At 37.8% G+C, this 24,807-nt stretch overlaps 2 protein-coding genes across 2 annotated transcripts; one reads left to right on the forward strand and one right to left on the reverse strand.

Moving 5' to 3' along the window:
• Positions 1 to 2,243: 2,243 nt before the first annotated feature.
• LOC132266338 (protein FAR1-RELATED SEQUENCE 5-like) lies at positions 2,244 to 4,651 on the reverse strand. The gene is made up of 3 exons (XM_059767191.1): positions 4,635 to 4,651; positions 4,137 to 4,269; positions 2,244 to 2,807 (listed from the first exon to the last, which is right to left on the reverse strand). The coding sequence occupies exons 1-3, from the start codon at positions 4,649 to 4,651 to the stop codon at positions 2,244 to 2,246; spliced, it is 714 nt and encodes a 237-aa protein (XP_059623174.1).
• Positions 4,652 to 5,944: 1,293 nt separating this feature from the next.
• LOC132267331 (BTB/POZ domain-containing protein At2g13690) lies at positions 5,945 to 24,376 on the forward strand. The gene is made up of 2 exons (XM_059768477.1): positions 5,945 to 6,850; positions 23,244 to 24,376. The coding sequence occupies exons 1-2, from the start codon at positions 6,149 to 6,151 to the stop codon at positions 24,180 to 24,182; spliced, it is 1,641 nt and encodes a 546-aa protein (XP_059624460.1). The 5' UTR covers positions 5,945 to 6,148; the 3' UTR covers positions 24,183 to 24,376.
• Positions 24,377 to 24,807: the final 431 nt, after the last annotated feature.

Here is a 24,807-nt window from a genome sequence, read left to right on the forward strand (position 1 = left end):
TGGTCATACCATATATCAAGTCTAAAATAGAATACAAGCAAAATACAAGTTACTAGAATTTAAATCAAATTAAATCCATTTTATCTCGAGATTTAAAAACTCATTTAAATCATCCCAAATTAATATATATCAAAGATCAAGTCATGGTCATACCATATACCAAGTCTAAAATGAGTTATATGCAAAATATGATACATCATTAATTTCTCAAATTGATATAAAATATGCATACAACTTGTATTTCATACAAAAACAAGTAAAACCACTTGGAAAGTAAATTATAACACCCACAACCTCATTAGAGAAGAGCCTCTCTAGAATCCAAGGCAAATCAACACAAAATGGCAAACCCTCTAAGGTTATGTAGAGGAGGATGAGGGGAACAAAAAGTGTTCCAAGCTTCATGGTCTAAGGTGAGTGAAAGGCCATCAAAAATCAAGGTCAAGGCCTAAGGTTTCAAGCTCCATCCATAAAGGCTAGGGTTTTCTTTACAAGAGAGGGAAATGATGAAATCAAGTGTGATAGAATGTGAGTGGAGGAAATAGAAATCCTCCACTCACTAGGTTGTCTTACACCATGGTCAACACACACATCTATGGTCAATTGCACAAAAATCCCTCTTTAAAACCATAATCCTAAAATGGCCCAAAAATAATTACAAGACTAAATTGTAAGCCCACACTTGTCACAAATCCAAGGCTCCTTCCTAGGCTTAATCTCAAGCATACACTTGTCAATCATCCTCAAGCCTACACTTACCAACAAGTGCATCAATCCTAGGCCAACAAGTGGGTGAATCTCCACCCTCCACATGTCATCATCCAAGGCATCAAAGTGTTTCCACACAAATGTCAACAAGTGGACCAATGAGAGTGTGACATTTGTCACACTTTTTCAGAAATTGTAAAAAGGTCCTTTTTGAAAATATCTTCCAAATTAAATTGCAAAATGGTCCCTAAGATGAAAAATAATTACTTATAATAATTACACAAATGACCCCAAAAGAAAGAAAATTTCCAAAGAAGTGTGCATCCACACCTCTAAGGAAGAAGGCACACAACAAGCATGCTTTTCTACAAAAGTAAAAATACGCATAGCATGGAATTTGAATATCGTGGATGCATGCCAAAAACTAGAATCAAATCCGAACACGAAAAGTGAGATTATGCCAACAAAGTGACAACCGAGAAAAAGACAAAAAGTGAATAGTGCCAAAAAAGTGAAAAGGTGGAAATGACTCGGTTCTCAATAGGAGTTATCAATCCAAAGGAATGAGTCTCAGAAACCTTTTCTAAGCACTCAAGATGACACAAGGTGACAATAAACCAAATACGGAAAAGAAAAGACAACGGAAAAAATTTATCTGTAAAATTTGAGGAAAAAGGTAAGGAAGAAAAATGATCGGGTCATTACACCTTCACTGCTCTAACTCCTCTGTTGCCCCTTTGGTTCGACCCATGAGCAACACTCCTTCCTTCTCTCTTTGATTCAGCCTTAGTCTCAGCCAAACCCCAATTCTCCCTCTCTGTTTTCCTCTCAAACCTCTCTGTATAACTCGTCGCCTCCACTGTTACGTGATTAGGGTTCTAAAACCCTTGACAGACTTATACCAGTATATTTATAGGCCTCTATTAAAACCTAAGTCCAATTATAATCAGAGACGGAAAACTAAACCAAATACTAGTCGGCCAACACGTGATTGCATAAAAGAATAAAAACCCTAATTTAACATTATTAAAATTTATAATTAAATTAATCTCATAACCTAACTAAACAATTAATGAAAACAAATAATTAAATTAAATTTTCCATATAAGCATACATTAAATAAAACACATAATTAAATTAAATCATTAAAAAATTAGAACAAATAATGCAATTAAATAAAAATAATTAAAACAATTAGGCAAATAATCAAACAATCAAATAAAAATGCAATACAACAATTAATTAAAATGCCAAAACTATCCTTTTAAAATTAGGGGTATTACAATTTGGAACATTAATTTTGAGATGACCTTCTTTATTCCTTCAACGCGTTTAAACAAAAATAGTAGGTTCTTCTGCGCATTATTCATTAAGTGCCAAACACATAAATGATGCTTCGTCGCCGGCATGACGTGCAAGATTAATTAACTCAATACCCGTGTTGCAATATTGCAAATACAAAAAATACAACTGAAATAATACGATTGTTTCAGCTTACCAAGTGACAAGAATGGAGATGCAAGAAAGTTATTCATCTACTTTAATGCCTTCGTCATTGTAGCGTCTTGATCCATAATAATCGTCTTTAGCGCTTTTCCCTCCATCGCTTTCAAGAACGTTTCAAATAACCAGACAAACGAATCCGTTGTCTCATCATACATTAAGGCTGCTCCAAACACAGCGGTCTCCCTGTGATTATTCATACCCAAGAAAATTGCAAATGGTCTGTTGCCGTGTACTACTTTGTACGTTGTGTCGAAACTGATAACATCTCCAAAATGGCCATAATCAATGATCATTCTAGAATCTGACCAGAATATGTTCGTAATTATTTGCTCAGTATCCAGTTGCAAGTAATAGAAGAACGAAGGATCTTCACAAGCATGTGTCTCAAAATAATCCATAAGCCATACCACCTCTCCATAAAGAAGCTCTTTTTGTCTTCGCGTCCTTAGATAATTTTTAAGATCCACTTTCAAGTACCCAACTGATTCATTGCCACCAGATTGTCTTCCCATCAACTCATATGCATTACAAGCCAGAACTCCTGAATCCGAAGCCAACTCAACATCAATAGCTTGGACTGAGGAAATTCGTCGCTAGGACGGCATCATGTGGCTGCATTCAACAATTATGAATGGATGGTTATGACTTTCTACAAATTTAGAAACTACGTACTTTGCCTTTGTCTTGTCATATCTAAGAACCATTCGTACACTGCAATTGGTTCATGTTTCAGCTTGGGGAGTCTTTCTAAATACATCCCATTTGTCAGTTCCCTTCACACCTTCCTTGCTATAAACTAATGCCCTTGATGTAATTCTTCTATTAACTTTATTGCCATGCTCCTTCTAGATGCTAAAATCATTTCGACCATCATATGCATTGTAAAAATCATATGCCTCTTCCTTACTATCAAACTCCATATTATACCTTGGTTTCCATTTAATCACTTCCGGTTCTACATTAGGAACGTTTCGTCTGTTTGTTGTGTCTTGAATATTATTTACTTCACCTTCCATTTGAATGGCTCAAATACAAAACCTTTTCTCACATATGCACAAAATATTGACTTAACAAAAAAAAATATTGAATTAACAAATTTTTTTTTTTACTTCTACATCCTAAGTAAAATTCCCATCTCAACGGCTCAAATACAAAACCTTTTCACATGTATGACCAATTAAATTTGACATATATCTCATTTCTTTGCATATATCAATCGAGTATATCCCAGACAAACAAGGATAAAAATCCTCTATGCCACAACAGAACATATATGTCCAACCAACTAATGCTAATTTGACATACACTTTATGAAAATGTTAGGATTCATATTACTCAAAATTTGGGATTTAAGTTACAAAACAGTTGAGATTCACCTTACGAAATAGTTGGGACTCACCTTAGGAAAAGTTTGGGATGCACCTTTCAAAAGTTGTTGGGATGTATATTACGACAAATTTGGGATGCATATTAGGAAAATATTGTGATACACTTTACAAATACTTTGGGTTTTATATTACGAAAATGTTAGGACGTACCTTAGGAAAATATTGTGACTCACTTTACAAATATATTGGAATGTAGATAAGGAAGAATTCGGGATGCTTATTAGAAGAAACTTGGGATGCAACTTAGGAAAACGTTGCGACGTAAGCCCAAGGACCAAACATTTTCTTAACATTCTAACACTCTGAAACACTCTTTTTCGGCCACTCACGTACTCTACAAATCCTCTTATTTTTTCTTCTCACAAACAAACATTCAAACTCCATCAATTCAAATTCACCATTAATTTTCTATTTCTGAGTTTCTTACCAAAAATGTGTCTATATATTCTTACTAATTATATTTGTTTATGCAATTCAGTTGTTATGGAAATAAGACGATTCCTTCAAAATCAAATTGAAAATTATGAATCGTACCTGCTTAGGGTTGGAAATAAGGCAATCTCCTGCTTTGATTTGATCTCCGGTGATCTTCTGCTTCAATTTGCTGCTTCTTTTTGGAAGGAAATCAGAATTTGCAATTTTATTGGGACTGACAGAAGCGCTGCTTCTATTTGGAAACAATTTGTAACATCTAAATTTTAGGTTAATTCACACAACAATCGCTGCTTCCGGCTTCTATTTGGAAAGAAATAAATTTCTAAAATGGCTTCATTCATATTTTGGGAGAGAAAAAGGCTATAATGGCGGGATTTGATTTCTATTTCAAATGGATTGCTGAAATGAGGGAAGGAAGAGGAAGAAGAAATAAGGGAGGGAATAAAAAGGCTGTGTACTTGAACAATGTATACATATATATATATATATACACGAAAATTCTATATTAGGAAATTTTTTGTTTTTACTAAATAAGGTAAACACTGTTCATTGACCCAAAATGGAGCAAATGGATCACTGTTGGACTGGAGGTAATACCTTTTTAGAAATTCCATTTCAAACCCTAAATTCGATTTCCACCAACAAACTTGATGAACCCAACAAAGCCGACCAACCACGAAAATCCCTCACACTAGAGCCTCAGACGAAGCAACACAGACCTTCCCTTCCTTTTCGTCTTCCCTTGTTCACTGCTTCTTCGTCTTCCCTTGTTCTTCGTTTCAGACCAATCTCGAAAACCTCAAAGCCTCAGACCTTCCCTTCTTCTTTTTTTTCTTTTGTTAAAACCTTCTTCTTCCCTTTTTTGGTTAAAAATGATGTAAAAGGTGAATGGACAATTGTAAACAATATGTAAGGGCTAAATGGACAATTCTAACCAATATACCGTATTATTATACATACCATATTTATTATATAATACTTTAATCTTTTATACCCATTTAATACTACACTTTGTTCACCTAATTTTTTAAGTGACGTGGCCAACTTTAGACCACTCAATCCCAAATGGAGAAAATGGGGCACTGTGCGACTGGAGTTGATTTTCCACTGATTGGAGGTGATCCTAGTCCGACTTTAGTGATATACTTAGTAAGTGGATTGTAGTGGGATTCAACCCATTCTGCCTGCTCGAGCTTTACTTCTGTGAAGATTCTAATAATGTATTTTTAACAAGCAAAGGACAATTAAATTATATTTTGAAAATTCATTGTAAATGGTGATAATTAATTAAGCTATACAAGTAACTAGTGGGTGGGCTGTTTGCGAACCATCCAGAGTTCAATGTGGTTTGTGGTAGGGGTGGGCATAGATCCGAATAGACATTAATTTTAAATCGACGTGGTCTAAACAGATTGAGAAAAATTTAAATTCACCACCCATTCGTAAAATAACAGATCAGGTCGGATTTGTAGAATTACAGATCGGATCTACAGATTGAGGTTTTTCCAAATATCCCAATATTGTTATATTTAAATAATCATTGACTAATAGATTTTTAGAGGCCATGAAATGATCATTAATTAATTTTAATTTAAAAGATCAGTAACTAATATATTTTTAGAATATATATATAAATTTTACAGCGTAGTTTTTGATAGTCTAATTGGTAATCTGATCTGTGAACTATGAATTATATGTTATTGAATCCATTATTGATCCGTCAGTTTAACAATCCTATTTAGTTCGCACGGATCGAATCGAACTAAAGAATTGGCCGATCAAATGTCAACCCCTAGTTTGTGGGTTAATTTTCAGTCTGTTTTTTTATAATTATTTTAAAAGAAATAATTTTTGAAAAAAATAAAAAATAAAATAAAAAGATAGAAGATAGCTCCAGTTCACTCCCACAGTTGTCGAGTTACATGGCCTTTTTCCACGTTATGATAGCCTGGAAGATTAGAATCTCTCACCTTGTTCGCAAGACAACGTACCCAACAAAAATCCAAATCCCCCACCATTTCCAAGATTTTCTCTTTCCCTAAATGCCAAAGCCTCTCTCTCTCTCCGACTCGTGATCTGACTCATCTCACCATCTCACTATCGAATACGAAATGGACGATTCCAATCGCCTTAAATCCCACCCTCGCCGTGAACAACCTCGTTGCCGCCGTTCATGGTGTTGCTCTTTCACCGTTCCGCCGCGTAGTCCCGAAAACCCCATCCTCTCTCACCCCAAAACCCTTCACAAATCGGAAACGCCCTCCAAATCCGCCAGTTCCTTTCCCAACTCTCCCCAGAGCACCAGACTCGGCTTGGTGGGTCGGATCGACCCTCGCCGGATCTTGTCCCCGGGTCGGGTCTCCCCTATCGACTCGGATGCCACCCCCGACTCGATTCAAGAAATCATCGTCTCACAGCCTTCGCAGATCGCCATTTCGAGTGCACGTTCGAGATCGGAGTGTTCGGAGAAGTTGCCGGCGCCGGAGGGTATGGCGGGTTCGAATGGTGGTGTGAAGGAGGGGGATAATTCGGGGATTTTCGATGTGAGGTTGAATTTGAAGGGAAAAAATGGGGGTTGTTTGGTGCTGGAACTGAACTCGGAGGTGTTGAGTTCAAATAGTTCGCTTTTTGCGGAGTTGATTGCGGATTACAGGAAAGGGTCAAGTGGTTCGGCCACGAAGCTGTGTAGGATTGAGGTTCCCGAGGTGGATAACTTGAATGTGTTTCGTGAAACTATCGAGCTGATGTTTGAAGAAGACATCACAAAGCGGCTCTTGAAGATTGGGGTATATAGGTCAATTGATATACTTGAGGTAATTCTTTAGATCCTTGAAATTTAGCAGTGCATTTTTCCCTTGCATTTTGTGTTTTTCTGTACAATTTGTTAGCTCTGATGTTTCCATTGTAATTGAAGTTCTGTTGCAAATGAAATGGGATGCATATTATGCAACTTTGATGTGGAAAATTATCAAATAAGCTCAATTGCATATTGAAAGGCCACTTTACTGGTGAATCTGTGACACCAATCTTATAATTTAGCTGCCTTATGTTTATCTGTACAAGACATAAGCATATAATTGAAATTAAAATTCTTGGTAAATTATGAACCTTGTACGAATACTTGGTAAATTATGAACCTTGTACGAATTCTGGGTATGTGAATATTTTGGTAAATAGGTTATGTTAAGGGATAGCAGTAGGGAAATGTGCAAGTTGGAAAGTGTCTTTTGATAAGTCTCAATCTATTCCTTCGTCACTCTTTCTCTTTCAAATATACTATAATCTACTCTAGGAGGATTGCGATCCTGAGCCTACGAAGCGAGATCGAGAGTTTTTTAAAATGGCTTCTAAAGGTGGAACTGATTCCTAACAGCTAATGTAGAAATTTAAGAGCAATAAGTCTCAATCTATTTCTTATTCACTCATCTATTTCGTATGTAAGGGATAACAGTTAGGGAAATGCCACTCTTCATAACTCACGCACTTAGTGGTCTTCCTTACACATGCCCAATTTCTCTCATTTTATCCTCAACTGGGCTACTTCAACCATCTCACGAATGTATAATTTCTAATTTTATCATTTCTTTTCTTGTCACACGTCCAACTCAACATTCACACTCCTTTTACACTTTGTGCATATATTGTTTCTTAGTTGTCTAGCCTTTTGTCCTATAAAGAACGACTGATCCAATGGTTGTTTTATAAAAAAAATTCTTTCAACCTTAGTGGGACATGTTGGTATGTAGGTCACACATTATATTAGATGCACTCCTCCATTTAAACCATCCTGCTTTGATAATATGTTTAACATCATTTACAGTTTCTCTTTCATTTTGAATAATTGAGCCTAAATGTCTTTTTGATCTCTAATTTTCACTACATTTCTATTTGTATTTCTAGATTTACTCAAGTTACAAGCCATATGTTCAGTTTTATTCCTACTTATATTTAATTCTAGAACTAACTTTCAAACTTCCAATTTGGCACTTATGTATAAAAAGCGCTCAAACGGGGAGCGCATCCCAAACAAACAAAGGGGACCTAATAGGGTCCCTAACCTCTCAAATTACTTATTTTCTAGTTTCATCAATTAAAACAATATCGTAAGCAAATAACATACGACTAAGTCATATACCATGGAATCATTCTGAACGTGTCTTGTCAGTTCATCCATAACTAAGACAAAGAGACACGGGCTTAATGCTGCTGAACCTTGATGTAAGCATAATGTCACTTACTTGGTCTTAAGAGTTTGCTCTCTCTTAGTTTTTAGCAAGTTCATATATATTCTTCTTATATTTTGTGCCCAATTGAGAATATAAAGCACATCTTTCAGTGCCTTTTTAACTTCACTCTTTTATATTTTTCAAAGCTTTTTCTGTTTCTATTTTTTGCCAAAGTTTATAACATTTCCGTTCTAGTTTTGCCATGTTTTGGACATGTTCATTCCAGAATCAAGTTTCCTTAAATAGTGGTCCTTTTCCTTTTGATTCTCAGAGGACATATTTTGATACTATTTTTAATACATTTAATCCTCCTATTCCACATTAAGCTTGTATCTTCTTTTAGCATACTTTTCTTAAATAATTCTACCTTTTTTCTCTTAAATTCCACTTTATATTTTTACTTATAAAAAAAAAAAAAAAAAAAAAAAAAATCCACTTTATAGTTTTTGGATTTTTAATTTTATTTTTCCTTTAATATATGGTATATACATCTAAAACTAGTAGCATACGTTGCGATGTTTTCTTGTAATAACATTACAATCTTTGCTGGTAATAATTAATCTACTTCTGGTTAAAAATAAGTCAATTTGACTCCTATTTGATCCACTTTTAAAAGTTATCAAATATTAATTTAAAAAAAATATTCAATTGTAACATTATATGCCACTACAATGTCTAAGATAACTTCTCCAATGTCATGTCTATCTCCAAATGTATGTCCACCATGAAGCATCTCATACCCTCCACATTCTTTTCCTACATTCTGGTAAAGTCCCTTCCCTTGACTAATTTTCTCCTTTGTGTATCCCTTGAATTAATTTATCCATATATTCCCAAAATCATGCTTTAATGTGTTCATCTACTCCTACTTGGCGTGTATAAGCGCTTGCAATAATAAGTATATTGCTTCTGAAAGTTTTTCTAATATTATAGTAAAAATACAATATAGAAGAAAAATGAGAGAATTGTGTAAAGGTTTGAATGAGATGAATCACTCATTCATAACTCTAGTATTTATAGATAAAAAGAGCACATGCTCATATTACAATAAATAAAACTAAATCAAATCTAAATCCAATCACAGCATATTCTAAAGCATATTCAAATCTCTGCTAATATGGTAAGTCATTCCATAAATCATAGCTATCATATATACTAACATATGCATAATCAAATCTCTACTAATATGGTAAGTCATTCCATAAATCGTGACTATCATATATGCTAACACTTCCCCTTGAGTTGGTGCGTGGATATCTGAAACGCCGAACTTGGACAATGCATTGTCAAACACAATCTTGTTGACGCCTTTTGTAAAAATGTTTGCAAGCTGTTGAGAGCTTGTGACAAATGGAGTGCAAATTTGACCAGAGGTGATCTTCTCTCGAATGAAGTGATGGTCCACCTTGCTGAACGGGATTTGCTGCCATGCTAATGGTAGACTTCTTGTCGCAGTATAGTGAGAATGGTAGCGACACTGGAAGGCACAAGTCTATCATTAAGGTTTTCAGCCATAGCAACTCACATACCCCAAGAGTTATAGCCCTATACTTTGCCTCTGCACTAGATCGAGAGACAACATCTTGCTTCTTACTGCACCAAATAACCAAATTACCACCAATAGTGGTACAATAACCCGAAGTTGTCCTCCTATCTGAATCTGTCCAAGCCTCAACAACATCTGTACAATAACCCGAAGTTGACCTCCTATCTGATCCTGCATAATCAGTGTTTGTCCAAGACTCAACATGTAAGTGACCATGATTGGCAAAAAACATACCATGGCTCGGACACCCTTTTAAGTAGCGAAGGATCCGAATAGTTGCATCAAGGTGAGGGGTACGAGGAGAGTGCATGAATTGACTCACGACACTCACGGCATAAGCAATGTCAGGTCGAGTCATGGATAAATAGATGAGCTTCCCCACAAGTTTTTGATAGCGACCAACATCTTATAACAACTCCCCCTCAGAATCAGCCAACTGATGATTTTGCTCAATCGGAGTATCAGGACGAGTGCCAAGCTGATCAAAGCAAGTCAAGAACATACTTGCATTAAGAGATGAAAATGCCAGCCTTGAAGCGAGACACCTCAATGCCCAAGGAATACTGCAGGGGACCAAGATCCTTAATCTCAAACTGATGGCCAAGATAGCTCTTAATCTTAGCAATTCCGGTAGTATCATCTCCGGTAAGAACAATATCATCGACATATATAATGAGAGCAATTGTCTTACTGCCTGAATGACGTAAAAATAAGTTTTGATCAGCTGCACTATGATGGAAACCAAACTTGAGCATGGTAGTGCCAAAGTGATCAGACCAAGCTCGAGGAGATTGCTTGAGGCTATACAGAGAACGATGAAGATGACATACCATACTAGAATGAGCTAGAGAACGAAAGCCCGAAGGAGAAACCATATACAGCTCCTCCTGCAAATCACCATTGAGAAATGCATTCTTGACATCTAATTGAAGAAGAGGCCAAGATCGAATAGCAGCAACGGAAAATAATACATGGATGGTATTCATCTTGGCAACAGGGGCAAAAGTCTCCTGATAATCTATGCCATAAGTCTGAGCATAAACCCTTAGCAACCAACCGGGCCTTGTAACGACCCATCTGGATTATGCTTAACTGTAAACACCCAATGACAACCCACAGCCTTTCGCCCAATAGGAAGCAGAACCATGTCCCAAGTCTGATTTTTCTCAAGTGCTTGTAGTTCTTCTGTCATAGCATCACGCCATTGAGGTTGTGCTAGCGCATCTGCAACACTAAAAGGAAGAGGAACCGAGGCAACAGAAACAAGAAAACTTCGATAGGAGGGTGACAGAACACAATCAGAAACAAAATTAGAAATAGGGTATGTACAAGAATGTTTACCCTTTCGAAGAGCAATGGAGCGATCATCAAGTGAAACAATAGCTTTAGAAATAAGGCAACACTAGAAGGAAGAGGAACCGAGGCAATAGAAACAAGAAAACTCCGATAGGAGGATGAGAGAGCACAATCAGAAACAAAATTAGAAATAGGGTATGTACAAGAACGTTTACCCTTTCGAAGAGCAATGGGGTGATCATCAAGCGTAACTTGAGAAGGCGGGAGCTGGTGCCGAAGGAATATGGCAGTTGATCGTGGGAGTAGAAGCTTGTACCTGTTGTCTCCGACTATAAACCTGTGGAAAAGGAAGAATTCCCCCTGCTGGAGGGGTATCATGAGGAGGAATCATAGAAGACAAAAAAGGTAACGGTAGAGGAGTCAAAAACGGAAGAAGGTGGTCATCAATTATATTTAATGGGAACCATTCACTTTGAGAACCAACTGGACCACTATAGTATGGTGAATGCTCAAAGAAAGAAACATCCATGGATATAAACCGCCGACAACTGGGAGGATGGTAACACCTATAACCTTTTTGAGAGTGAGAATGGCCCAAAAACACACAGTTCAAAGCCTTGGGATCAAGCTTTGTACAAGTCTGCCCCAGCTGTTGAACAAAGCACACACACCCGAAGACTCGCGGAGGAATCAAAAAAAGAGATGAATTGGGATGTAAGATTGAGAGTGGGGTTGCAAAGTTAAGAACCCTAGAAGGATTCTTATTAATGATGTAAATAGCTGTAAGAACTGCATCTTCCCAAAATGACTGGGGAACATTCATGCCAATTTAGATTGCGCTGGCTAAGTCAAGGATGTGGCGATTCTTTCTCTCAGAACGACCATTCTGGTAAGGGGTTTTGACATTAGCCATCTGATGCTCAATCCCAAATTCTGTACATAACTGCTGTACCTCCCCATAAGTGTACTCCGTACCCTGGTCATATCTGAATTTTTTAATGGTACAACCATATTTAGTCTGAACCATTGTCATAAAATTTTAAAAAATGGTGCACACCTCATTTTTGGTTTTCATAAGATAAACCCATGTAATACGACTATGATCATCAATGAACAAAATTCAAGACTAAAAGTAACTGGGTAAGGACCCCACACATCTAAATGAACAAGATCAAAAAGTGTTAAAGCCGATTTATTACTACTAGCAGGATAATTGGAACGAACACGTTTAGCCATGTAACATGGTCTCACAGGATAAATTTGACACTACCACGTTACAAAATAAGGAAGGAAATAAATGTTTTAAATAATCGAAAGAAAAATGTCCTAAACGCATGTGCCAACGCATAAACTGGGCTTTATTAGATGCAACAAAATTAGAAATGAAACTGAATGTGCTTGAGGTGACAAAGGAGCATCCGACAGGTATAGACTGTTCACTTCACGCCCACTGCCAATCATCCTTTTCGACACCAGATCCTGAAAAATATAATGAGAGGGAAAGAACGTTAGACTACAATTTAATTTTTTGGTAGCGCTACTAACAGAAATAAGATTTGTAGTCAACAGTAGAACATGAAGTGTATCTGACAAAGTTAATGAATGAGTAACTGATATGTGACCCTTCCCAGCAATGGAAGATGGAGAGCCATCCGCAAGGCGTACCTTGCGATGGCCAGAGTAGATACTATAAGTTTGGAAGAATGAGGACAGATCAGTTATATTGTTTGAAGTACCAGAATCAATTATCCATGGTGTCGAAGATGTAGATACGCTATATGTAGATGCAATAGTCCCTGAGTGGGCATAAGTGGAGGTTGGTTGAGATGATGCCTGCATTTGGTTGAAGAATTGTTTGAAGTTGTCCAAATCAGCTTGAGTCTAGGTAACTGTGACAGAAGATGTAGAGACAGAGTTGTTAGGAGTCGACAACAAGACTGGTTGTGTAATAGAATGTGTAGAGGATCGAGGCTGTTGTTTCTGTTGCGGTGGGCATCCATGCATAGCATAACAACGAAATTTGATGTGACCAATTTTTCCGCAATGGTCACACCGTCCACGTTGTCATCCTAGAGGAGGACCGATGGTAGAGCTCTGAACTGGTTGGGATGGTACAGTTCTTGAAAGGTTGGGAACCCGAACTGCCATAGTAGAACGACCAACAGAAGCCCACTAAATGAACACGAGCATACTCAAACTCGTCGTTCAACCAGGCAAGAAACTGAAACACTTGATTCTTCTCCACAATCCCTGCATATAAAACTGCATCATCTGGATCCGTCCAAGAGTGGAAGGAACTATAATATGACATCTCTCCCAAATAGCACCAAGCTTGGCGATGTAACCTAAAACTGTCAAGTCACCTTGAGAAATCCTAGTGATATCTCGCCCTAACTGGAAAATCCGTGCATTATTCCGCCTTTGAGAATAATTGCGTTGAACAAAATCCCAAATCTGCTTAGCAGTCTTCGTAAACATATAGCCAACGGCTATGTTTGGTTGCATCGAATTGACTAGCCAAGCACCATATCGTTATCTGCAAACCACTGTGGATATATCTTCTTTGACTCAGCTAGCTCTTTCTCAGAACCAGTAATATAGCCAATCTTGCCTTTGCCACTGATGAACATCTTGGCAGACTGTGCTCAAATCAAATAGTTGGAGCCATCCAACTTCACTGTGGTGATTTGAAGTTCTGGATTTTCTGATGAGTTGGTGGAAAAAATGGCACACCACCACCCACAGAACTTGAGCCAAGAGAATTAATAGTCGAGGACCTTGAATCTGTCATAATCTGTCACACGATAATAAAAAAACTTCAAAAACACCACAAATTCTGTTAATAAATCAAAGGGTCTCCTTAGACCATAAACAATAACCATGTCTCCTCAGACCATTCCAGATTTTATTTTATTGATAAATAGCAAATTCATTCAAAAGAACGTTCAAAAGGGGAACGTGTCCCATAAACAACCAAGGAAGCCTAAGGTCCTAAAGAAGAAATAAAATCAATCATCTCCTCCGGTGAGGATCGAAACCTACCCGAACCCCAAAAACATAAAGATGAAATAAAAGTCGACTTAAGAACAGTAATCGAGGATTCCTTTTCTTCAAAGGATCTATTATTCCGCTCCCTCCACAAACACCACCATAAACACAAGAGCGCCATCCTCCAAAACCCACGAGCATGGCCTCCCACATAGCACCCTCTCCAAGCCTCCATCAAACCTCTCGTAGATCGAGGCATAACCCACGAAACCCAAACATTCCTAGCAAAAGACACCAACAATCCAAAGCCACTGGACAATGCAACAGAAGATGATCCACCGATTCCCCATTGCACTTGCACATACAACACCAATTAACTGTGATGTGACTTCGCCGCCTGAAATTATCAAGCGTCAAAATCTTGCCCCACAACACTTGTCTAAGTGAAGAACGCCACTTTGAGCGGCACCTTAGATCTCCACACTGATTTCCACGGAAACATAATCCCTGTATTATCTGATAGGCATCGGAAATATGATCTTACTTCAAACATTCCTCGAGAAGCAGGCACTCAAAAAAGCGAATCTCTATCCCTACCACGGATCTCATGCCGATACAACCGATCTAGCAACCCACAAATGTCGTCCAACTCCCAATCTTAAAACGCTCGCACAAACCGCACATCCCAAGTAACCCTCCCGCTATCAAACTGAAACATGCACATTAACATCAACCTTTCCCCCGTTTGAACTCTGAATCTGATGTGTTTTGAAAACTCATTCCAACCTTTCCTAATGAATTTCCATCTCCGACACCAGTAGGACTACTCACCAAACACGAGCACCAGCCCCTTGTTTCTTCCCCAAACCGGCACAAAATAACCCTCCTCCACAACCTATGACGTTCCACTCCGAATCTCCGCAACCACATGCCAAGAAGAGCCCTGTTAAATGGCACCAACCTCCTTATCCCTAAGCCTCCGGCCTGAATCGGCCTACAAACGTGCTCTCATCGAACAAGATGATATTTAAATTCTCCTTGAAGTCCACCCCATAGAAAATTCCTTTTAAGCCTCTCAATTGAACTAGTAACCCCAGCTCCTATCTCGAAGAGGGATTAAAAATAAGTAGGAAGACTTGATAGCGTGCTTTTCAAAAGAGTGGCCTTCCCCCCCTTTCGATTAATACTGCTTCTTCCACCCTGCAATTCTCCTCTGAACCCTTTCAATCACCGGATCCCAAACACCCACATTCCTTGAAGAAACTCCCAAAGGTAACCCCAAATATGTAATTGGAAAACTACTGATTCCACATCCAAGCACATAAGCTAACTTACCAATATTCTGCACCTCCCTTACTGGAATCAAGGCATTCTTCCCTACATTCACTTTCAATCGTAACACCGCCTGAAAACAAATCAGCACCGATCTCAGATACCTCATCTGGGAGACCTCAGCCTCACAAAACACCAACGTGTCATCTGCAAACAATAATTGAGATATCTCCATTTAATGAACATCACCCACACCCACCATGAACCCCTTAATAAAACCCAACTCCACCGCCCTCCCCATTAACCTACTAAGAGCCTTTATAACAATAATGAACAAGAAAGGAGACAAAGGATCCCCTTGGTGTAAGCCTCGCGAGCTACCAAAGAAACCGGTCGGAGACCCATTAACCATCATCGAAAATCTGGTTGAAGATATGCAGGCCTTTATCCAACACCTCCATTTATCCCCAAAACCCATTCTATCCATCAAATACAACAAGAACTTCCAACTCACATGATCATGCCGGTTAGGCCCTTTGGGTTGCCCCCAACCGTTGGCACTTCATCGTCATGCTGAAGTTGATTCAGTTGAGGTCTCAACGAACCCTTAGAGAGGGCGCCGCCATAATAAGAAGCAGGCGAAGCAGCTAGAAGCGAACTTCCAACTCACATGATCATAAGCTTTCTCAATGTCGAGCTTACACAGAACCCCTGGGACACCACTCCTCAACCTCGTGTCCACACATTCACTAGCAATAAGAGCTGAATCAAGAATCTGACGCCCACCTATAAAAGCATCATGAGATTCCGAAACGATATCATCCAGAACAACCCTCAACCTTAATGCTAGAACTTTAGATATTAATTTATAAATGCAGCCTAGCAAACTAATAGGTCTAAAGTCCTTTACATCCGAAGCTCCCCCCTTCTTTGGAATAAGTGCAATAAACGATGCATTCAAAGAGTTCTCAAACCTCCCCTGAATATGGAAGGCATGAAACGTAGTCATCACCTCTCCCCTAACCACCTCCCAACTCTCCAATAGAAAGCTCTTAGTAAAACCATCTGGCCTCGGAGTTTTGTCTCCATTACAACTCCTTAGCGCCTTCAGCATTTCCTCTTCAGAAAACGGAATCTCCAAACCATCTCTATTAATTTCAGAAATAGTGTCAAAATGCAGACCATCAAGCCGGGGTCTCCATAAATAAGGCTCTGTAAACTAACCCTGATAGAAAGAGACAATCCTCCTGCATACATCCTCCTCCCTAACCAGGACCTCCCCATCAATAGTAATCCTCCCAATGTGATTGCCTCTCCTATGAGCATTAGTAAGCCGATGAAAAAACTTAGTATTCTTATCCCCTTCTTTAAGCCACATGGCTCTAGATTTATGCCTCCAAGAGATTTCTTCAGCCACTGCAATCTCAGCAATCTCCTTTTGGCATGCATCCCTCCTACTTTTCTGGCGCTCATCAATACCACCCACACCTTCCCGCCTATCAATCTCAGCAATCCCCGCAAAAGCCCTATTCTTCCTCCACTCCAAATTCCCAAACACCTCCTTATTCCACCTTTTAATCTCATGTTTCAACCCCTTAAGCTTTTTTTGCAAGAATAAAGCTCGAATTACCATCCATCCTGATACCCTCCCACCAAGTCCTCACAAATTCCTGAAAGTCCTCAGCTCGTAACCACATATTTTCAAAATGAATTCTCAATCCACCACATTCTAACACCATAGGGATATGATCACATGTCGGTGTAGCCAAAGCTGCCTGTACCACGTCCGGAAACTTCTCTTCCCAGTCTCCCGAAAGAAGAAACCGATCCAGTCGGGACAACGTAGTAGACTCTCTACCATTCTCGAAAAATCCAAATACATACTTTTTTTAAGGAGCGCTGCTCGCTTACATATAGCTAGACAGCCTCCTTAATATCCGGAACCTCTCTGTAGACTTAAAAAAAAAAATTGTTTTACCCAAGCTCTTCTAGGTGTTGGAGACCAACTATCCCAATTTACCCAACCCTAGAAGAGTAAAAAAAAGAAATTGTAAAACTCAAAAATACTTGTTTTCGATTACAAACCAGCAACACAGAAAAACAAGTGTAGGCAACGTCACACGATGTCACAAACAGTCTAATGGTTGTCGCATAAGTAGCAAGGCTGCTGAAAAGTGTGGAAAGGTGTTGGCTCTGATACCAAGTACAAATACAATACAGAAGAAAAAAGGAGAGAATTGTGTAAAGGCTTAAATGAGATGAATCACTCATTCACGGCTTTAGTATTTATAGATAAAAAGAGCACATGCTCATATTACAAGAAAGGAAACTAAACTAAATCTAAATCAAATCAGAGCATATTCTAAAGCATATTCAATTCAATGCTAATATGGTTAGTCATTCTATAAATCGTGGCTATCATATATGCTAACATATGCATAATTGTAAGTCATGCTAATATGGTAAGTTATTTCATAAATCGTGGCTATCATATATGCTAACAATTATCCTATCATTTTTTCTAATTACAATTGCAACATCTTCTTTAAAGTTCTTATCAATTATTTATCCCCTTCTCTCCATTGTTATGTTTATCTTTTTGGGTGCAATAAAGTTTGTATCCCGTGCTCTTAATTTCTTTAGCCTTTTCTCCCTACCCTCTTAGTTTCTTGTAGACATACTATTTTAACCCTCCTTTGGCCCATCATGTCTACTAGCTCCATTTCTTTACTTTTTAATGTTCTCATATCCCAATTCCCTATCCTATGCAGTCATTTGGAAAAGCATGGGAATCTTTTCCTTTTTATTTTTGTTTTTATTTTTATGTATTTATTTTTATTTTTATTGCATTTGAGCGTTGATGCGGCGCTCCTCTCCCATTTTTTGAAGCATCCAAAAGCTTATGCAACAGGTCGCTTAAGGAAACACCCTAGTATTTACTTGTATATTCTTAGGATTTATGCTACTTATCAAAAAAAACAAAAAAAAAAAAAAAAAATTCTTAGGATTTATTTCAAATTGGTCTTGGCAAAAGTTTTACGAGCTTGGGACCAACTATGTAGAGATAAGACACTAGACATGGCAGAAGCACAATTAAGGACAATAGAAGAGGCTTTTTGCATGGGTGATAATCATGCAAAGGTTTTGGCCTCCCATCCTATCTGCCAATGGTAGGAGCAATATTATACATGCGGTTAAGCGACATTTCTGATTTGGGACAGCAGAGAAACTGTGTTCTATGCATTTCGTGGAACAGCCAATTCTGCTTCCAATGTGAATTTATTTTTAAAGAGAGTTTTGCTGCAACTTGTGCCCATGGATCAGTCAAGGTCCATTATGCCAATGTCCATGAATGGTACTTTTGCTGATCCCTATATAAAATTCCCTTTTTCATTGTTCCTATTAGTATAGGAAAACATGAAGAACATGAAGAGAAGAGGATGATTTGGGTGTTGGAATCTGAGGAAAAGTGTTGTGTTAAAGTCCCAAGTGAAGATGATTCTTATGCACTTCAGAACAGAAATGAATTGAAAATATTTATAAAAAGAGAAGTTATAAGACTCTTTGTTGTACATGTCGAAGAGTCTTTATCTTGTTTGTTGATGCATTTGTAAAGATTTGCTACGTTAAATTACAATTTCTTTTGAAGACCTGATAAGTCCTCAAGAATAAATATCATGCGGCTTGTAAACCTTTGGTACTATTTTATTATGTAAGCATTGGGTTTGACTATAGTGATTTCCCTCGACATACCAAAACTTTTTTTTTTTGATTATTATTATTTTTGATAAGTAAGACCAATATCATAAAAGGCGCTCAAATGGGGAGTGCTCCCAAGGAAACAAAAGCTGTCCAGGACTACAGTATAACTTTAGACTATCCATAGAGTTACAATCCCGCCCATTGACCCAAAAGAATAAGGAAGATGGAATAATGTATTTAAGAGACCAAATAGGAGACTCCTTTCCCTCAAAGGATCTCCTATTCCTCTCACGCCACAGGCCCCACCAAATACAAAGGGGAGTAGCCCTCCAAGCATCTCTAACTCGGCTCTCCACTATACACCCTTTCCAAGTCTCTAGCACGTCCATCGTGGAAAATGGAAAAACCCATGGAAGACCAAAAGCCTCCAAAAACATAGACCAAACATCCCTCGCCACCGAACAATGAAGGAGAAGGTGGTTCACAGATTCACCCGACTTCTTACACATGTAGCACCGGTTGACCGCAATGTGACGTCTCCTTCTAAGGTTGTTGATAGTAAGGATGCTTCCCAAGGCAGCAGTCCACAAAAAGAAAGCCACTTTCAAAGGAGCTTTCCTCCTCCAGATAGCTTTCCAAGGGAAAGAGTGGCCAAAAGACTCCATCAAACTGGACTAGAAAGACCTAACCTCAAAAGTCCCTCTACATACCAAAACTATCTATTACCTGACAAGTTATAGTAGATGTAAGGATTGACACAGAGAATAATTGATAATCATATAAAGCAGAAGAAATTTTACCCATTTGCGTCAAGCTCAGACTTCTAGCATGCGTGCCCCACCCGAAGCACTCGCTCTAATACGAGGGAAAAATTTATTGCCTATTTTTTGTGTGTACTGATTGAAATATTTTGAGATATGAAATAGATGATGAATGCTTTCTCATCAGGGAGGGGAAAACTTTCTATTACATAGCTGAACTTTCTTTAGAATGTTTCTTTGAGATAGAGCATTTATATATTTATGTATATTCATAGGGAACTGCTATAAAGTGAAATCCTTGTTGTCCACAATTGTCTCCCGCACCCAGATTACTTTTGAACACTATCTCATGTCAATGAGCAGTTATTTTCTTGGCAGGAGATTCTTTGTTGAGTCAGAGAAATTCTTATATAAAACTGAATGTTGCTGAATTGCTTTTGCACTCTCAAATTGAACTCAAAATCGGTAACCTCTTCCTTCACATGCCTCTGAAACAATAACAACGACAATAAACATACTTATGTTGGTTTTAGTAAACTACTAAACCATATTTAACTTTTTTTTTTTTTTTTTTGTTTGTTATGATTCAAAACTTGGTATAGCTAGCCTGACAAGAGAGAATAAGATTTTTCAGTTGATTGGGAAGGAGCTGAAGATCTTACAAATCTAGCTTGGTGAAACTTACCATTCATATTCAACATTACGCTGCTCCTTGAAATTATTATAAAAGGTGCCTATTACATTTTTCGTTTTTAGTAATGGTAATATCCTGTCAAGTGCTATTCAAAAGCATATTACAATCCATGATATAGAGATCAAAAAGACATAGGGTGATAGAATATATCAGTGCCTATTCCATACAACTACTATCAAAGTGCTTTTTGAAAAGCTTCCTTTGTGAAAGGTCTTCGTGTTTAATTCTATTCCCTTTTGTTCAACTCTTTTTTTACTGAATAATGGTACATTTAACTTAGCATCTTTATCATTAAAATAATGACATAACTTGGGCAAAAGTTGAAAGAAGTCATGAATTTGAGATAGCTAAATGTCCAGATGAATTCACCTAGGCATGTTCACCTTTGCTATTTGCTGACCTGCGATACTTCTCTGATATTTTTGTATAACTAGTTTAGTGTGGCCTGATATATTCTAATTTTTGTATAGAACACTCAAATTTGGTACGTCACTATGTCATGCATGCCTTTATTGTTGCCATCCGGATAGTGGTTTTGGGTACTTTTATAATGTAACTGTTTGAGATGAAAGTTTGTAACTTGAGTTGGAAGCAAATTGTGGGCTCAGATTCTATCTGATGAGTGCTAACTACTTTAGAATTGTGAGCACTAGTCTGATTGAGTAAAGATTTGGTTAATATCCATTCAACACCTTGGAGATTGTGATATGACATTTTCTCAATAAGTAGGGTAGATTCTCTGTTCCACCTTCCTTTAGATTATCTATGCTATTGTGTTTGTGTTTTGTTTATGAAATATATATATATATATATATATATATATATCATGAGGATGCTCTCGTGTGAGCTCGTGCTCTCAGTTGTTGGATTGAGGGGCTGTACACGTGCATTTTCGATCCAATGTCTTAGATGTGAGTTCATGGTGGGAGCGCCATCATGATAGATTTACTTTTTTGGTAATATCCATGAAAAACTGTGAAATGTAAACTGAAGATAGATTTGAGCATGCTTACTGCTGTGCATGCATTATCATCCTGGAGTAACCTTGTCTAACCCAATTTAACATTGAACTCATTACCAAGCTATATATAGAGTATGTGTTGTGCGATCTAAATTATATATGACCCTTCAAAATTATTAAGTTTAACTATGCGCTGAAATTCTCTTCCTTGTGCTAGACAATGTAAAAAGTCGACAGATGAATTCTAATATAATTGAGAAGTTCTTGTAATATATTGAGGCAATGACACCCAAGAATCCTGTAAAAGAACAATACAAGAAAACCCACATAATACAGGGATTATTCTGTGAAGTTTTCTCTGCCTCTGCTCTCCTCTTGTTAATCATGCCACTATTCATATTAACTTCCTTGATTGGTTACCAAACTTTCTTATTCTGTAATTTAATGAAAGCTTTTGTTAAGACTCGTGGCTTCCTTTTTAATTAATATATAGGCATCAAAAGGTGCAATGGCCTGAACCCAAGTACATGTGCGGTACAAATGAGAAAACAACAAATTGAAAAGAAAAGCAACCCTGACAAACATACCTCATTAGCAACCCAAGGCATTCACTGAAACCTTTCTTCGTCTTTGATCTGTTAAATGTCTTTAAAACTTTTGTGATTGGCTGCACAAGCTTCGTCTCTTTTCAATTCAATGGAAACTTGTGCATTTTAGAGCTGATCTTCCTTACTATTCTCATATGTAGGTTATGAAAAAAACACTTGGGCATTTGAAACAAGCTTGTATTACTTCTGTTACCTAGATGAGCCAACGCCTTTAATACATCATATTCCCTGTACGTGGCATACAAATATTACTTTGTGCAGTATGCAGTGCATTACATTCTTAGCAGTGCTTTTTCTACTTAAATATTGCTCAATCAGCATAGTTATACAAAGAACCTTTATATATATATATATATATATATATATATATATATATATATTTTTTTTTCCTAGTTGGTACTCACACACACGTCTCTTCTGAGACTTGAACTCCTGACCTTCTTTTGGGAAGTAAGAGGCTGATACTGCTAGGCCACTGGCCCATTGGGTGTTAATGCTTTGGGTCTGTTTCAACCATAGAGTCCGTGGAGTTAAACAATTAGATCCTGGAAATGGTATTGAAATGTCTACATGTTACGATGTTGCGAGATGCATATGTCATCAAGAATGATTCTCCACATTTCCCTGAGTAAGAAGTTGTGGCTACTTAATAGCTATTCAGCGTAACTTTTTCTGTTTTTATATTTTATATTGGAATATATTTTATGCAAAATAGGTCAATTATGTTTGTTTCTTAAGTCTCGTGTGGAATAAATACTTGGGAATTTAGAATGCTGGTATGACAGTTGGAACCATATGTGCCTCCTATAGCAGCATTGACGGTAGATTCTCAAAAATTTCGTCTCGACAGATGCAAGAAGAAATGTAGTATTTAGTTATGTTTTAAAACTTAAGTTTGTTAATCTTCTACGCCAAAATAGGACAGAAAAAGATTGGCAAAGCGCTTTTACTATTTGAGGAAACTAACACCAGAGTTCTTTGTTTATGACTTTATGGTGCTCTCATACTTGGAGAAACTTATGTTTATTGAGCTTCAATTATGTACCTTTCAATTTGTCCTTTTACCCAGCTATTAAGAGTTTATTTTTTATTATTATTAAATTTTTTAAAAATATGAACACTAGCTTATTTATTAATCTAAATCAATGTCAGGTATCAGCAGGCATCAAGTTCATAAAAGGCATTTTGTCCTGTTTAAAATACCTTGAGGCAGTTCCTTGGAGTGAGGAAGAAGAAGAGAAACTCAGGAATCTGTTTAATCGGTTCCAGTTTGATGATACAACAACTGGAGATATCTTGGCCAGACTCTATTCCCTGGGGTCAGTAGATTCCCAACAAAATTTAGCTAGACAGCTGATTTGGTCTATCACCACTTGTGTGGACGCCAACACAAGGAATGAGCTCAAGTCCTTGGTCAAGGGTCTCCTGTGCAAAAGCTCAGTCTATGAGAAGGACTATCCCGACCTTAACAAAGAGGATCTGTATGTTGTTTGCCAGTCTTGTCTTGATTCACTGGGCAGACTGTTTGCAGAGGCTTCTGGCACAAATCCGAATGGAAACGTTTCAAAGGAAGAGGAGGGTAAACCTTTAATTGAACGCATCTCAAGGCAGGTCGATAATATTAACTGGCTGCTAGAAATCCTGCTTGATCGGCAAATGGCCGAGGAGTTTGTGGACATGTGGGTAGATCAAGGTGAGTTGCGCAGCATGCACGAGAGTTCTTCTCCAATGGTTAGGTATGAGGTCAGCCGGGTGTCAGCTATGTTGTTTATTGCAATGGGGACCAGAAATTTGCATTGCCGATCAGAAGCAAGATTGGGGCTACTCCAGGCCTGGTTTAAACCAATGCTATTGGACTTTGGTTGGTTACGAAGGTGCAGAAAGGGGCTAGACACGAGGGCACTGGAGGAAGCCATGGGCCAGGCACTCCTTACTCTTCATTTGAAGCAGCAATACGTTCTTTTTATGGAATGGTTCCGTTGTTTCTCCAAGCGTGGTACTGAATGCCCTAATCTTAGTAAAGCCTTCCAGATTTGGTGGCGTCGATCATTCCTTAGAGGTTCTGAATCTTATGCTATGGAATTCAGGTAACTGGTTGGTACCACACTAAGTTTTCTCGTGCCATGTAATATTGCAGTGTTGTAGCTTATATGTGGTAGATTAACCATGTATGTAGAAGTAAGTATTAAAAGGCTTTAAGAGCTATCAATGGCATAGTAACAAGTTCATATTGCAGCATTCTGTGTAAGAAGTTAAATTAAGAGACTTCACCATATTTTTGACTACATTTAGGTTTTCTATGTCTAGAAATTGAGAGCATTCAAATTCAAGTGCACATTCAAAAAATTGAAACAAGTTATAACTGGTAAAAAAAAAAAAAAAAAAATTGTTTTCGAACCGAAATCGGCTTGTTGATAAACACACCACTATGTGATTGGGAAATGTGTCAGTGGTGGATCACACATCATCATTAATTCTGCGCGAGCCTGCTTAGGAGTCTCTAATGGAGCATTATATTCCAAAATCAGTATTCACCTTAGCTGACTCAAAATAATTCTCTCAATTCAAATTAGTTTATATTCCAAAATTAGTGTTCACCTTAGTGACAAACTGCACAAATCGGTATTTACAAAATGTGGTTTAGTTCGATATTAAGGCTCTAGCTAGATGGCTTGGGAGGTAAACAACCATAACAACAACACAAGAGTGACAACTC

The sequence above is a fragment of the Cornus florida genome, unplaced genomic scaffold (assembly GCF_030987335.1).
Source record: "Cornus florida cultivar Cherokee Brave unplaced genomic scaffold, ASM3098733v1 CherokeeBrave_3.0.0_Hap2_Chr07, whole genome shotgun sequence".
Lineage (NCBI taxonomy): Eukaryota > Viridiplantae > Streptophyta > Magnoliopsida > Cornales > Cornaceae > Cornus > Cornus florida.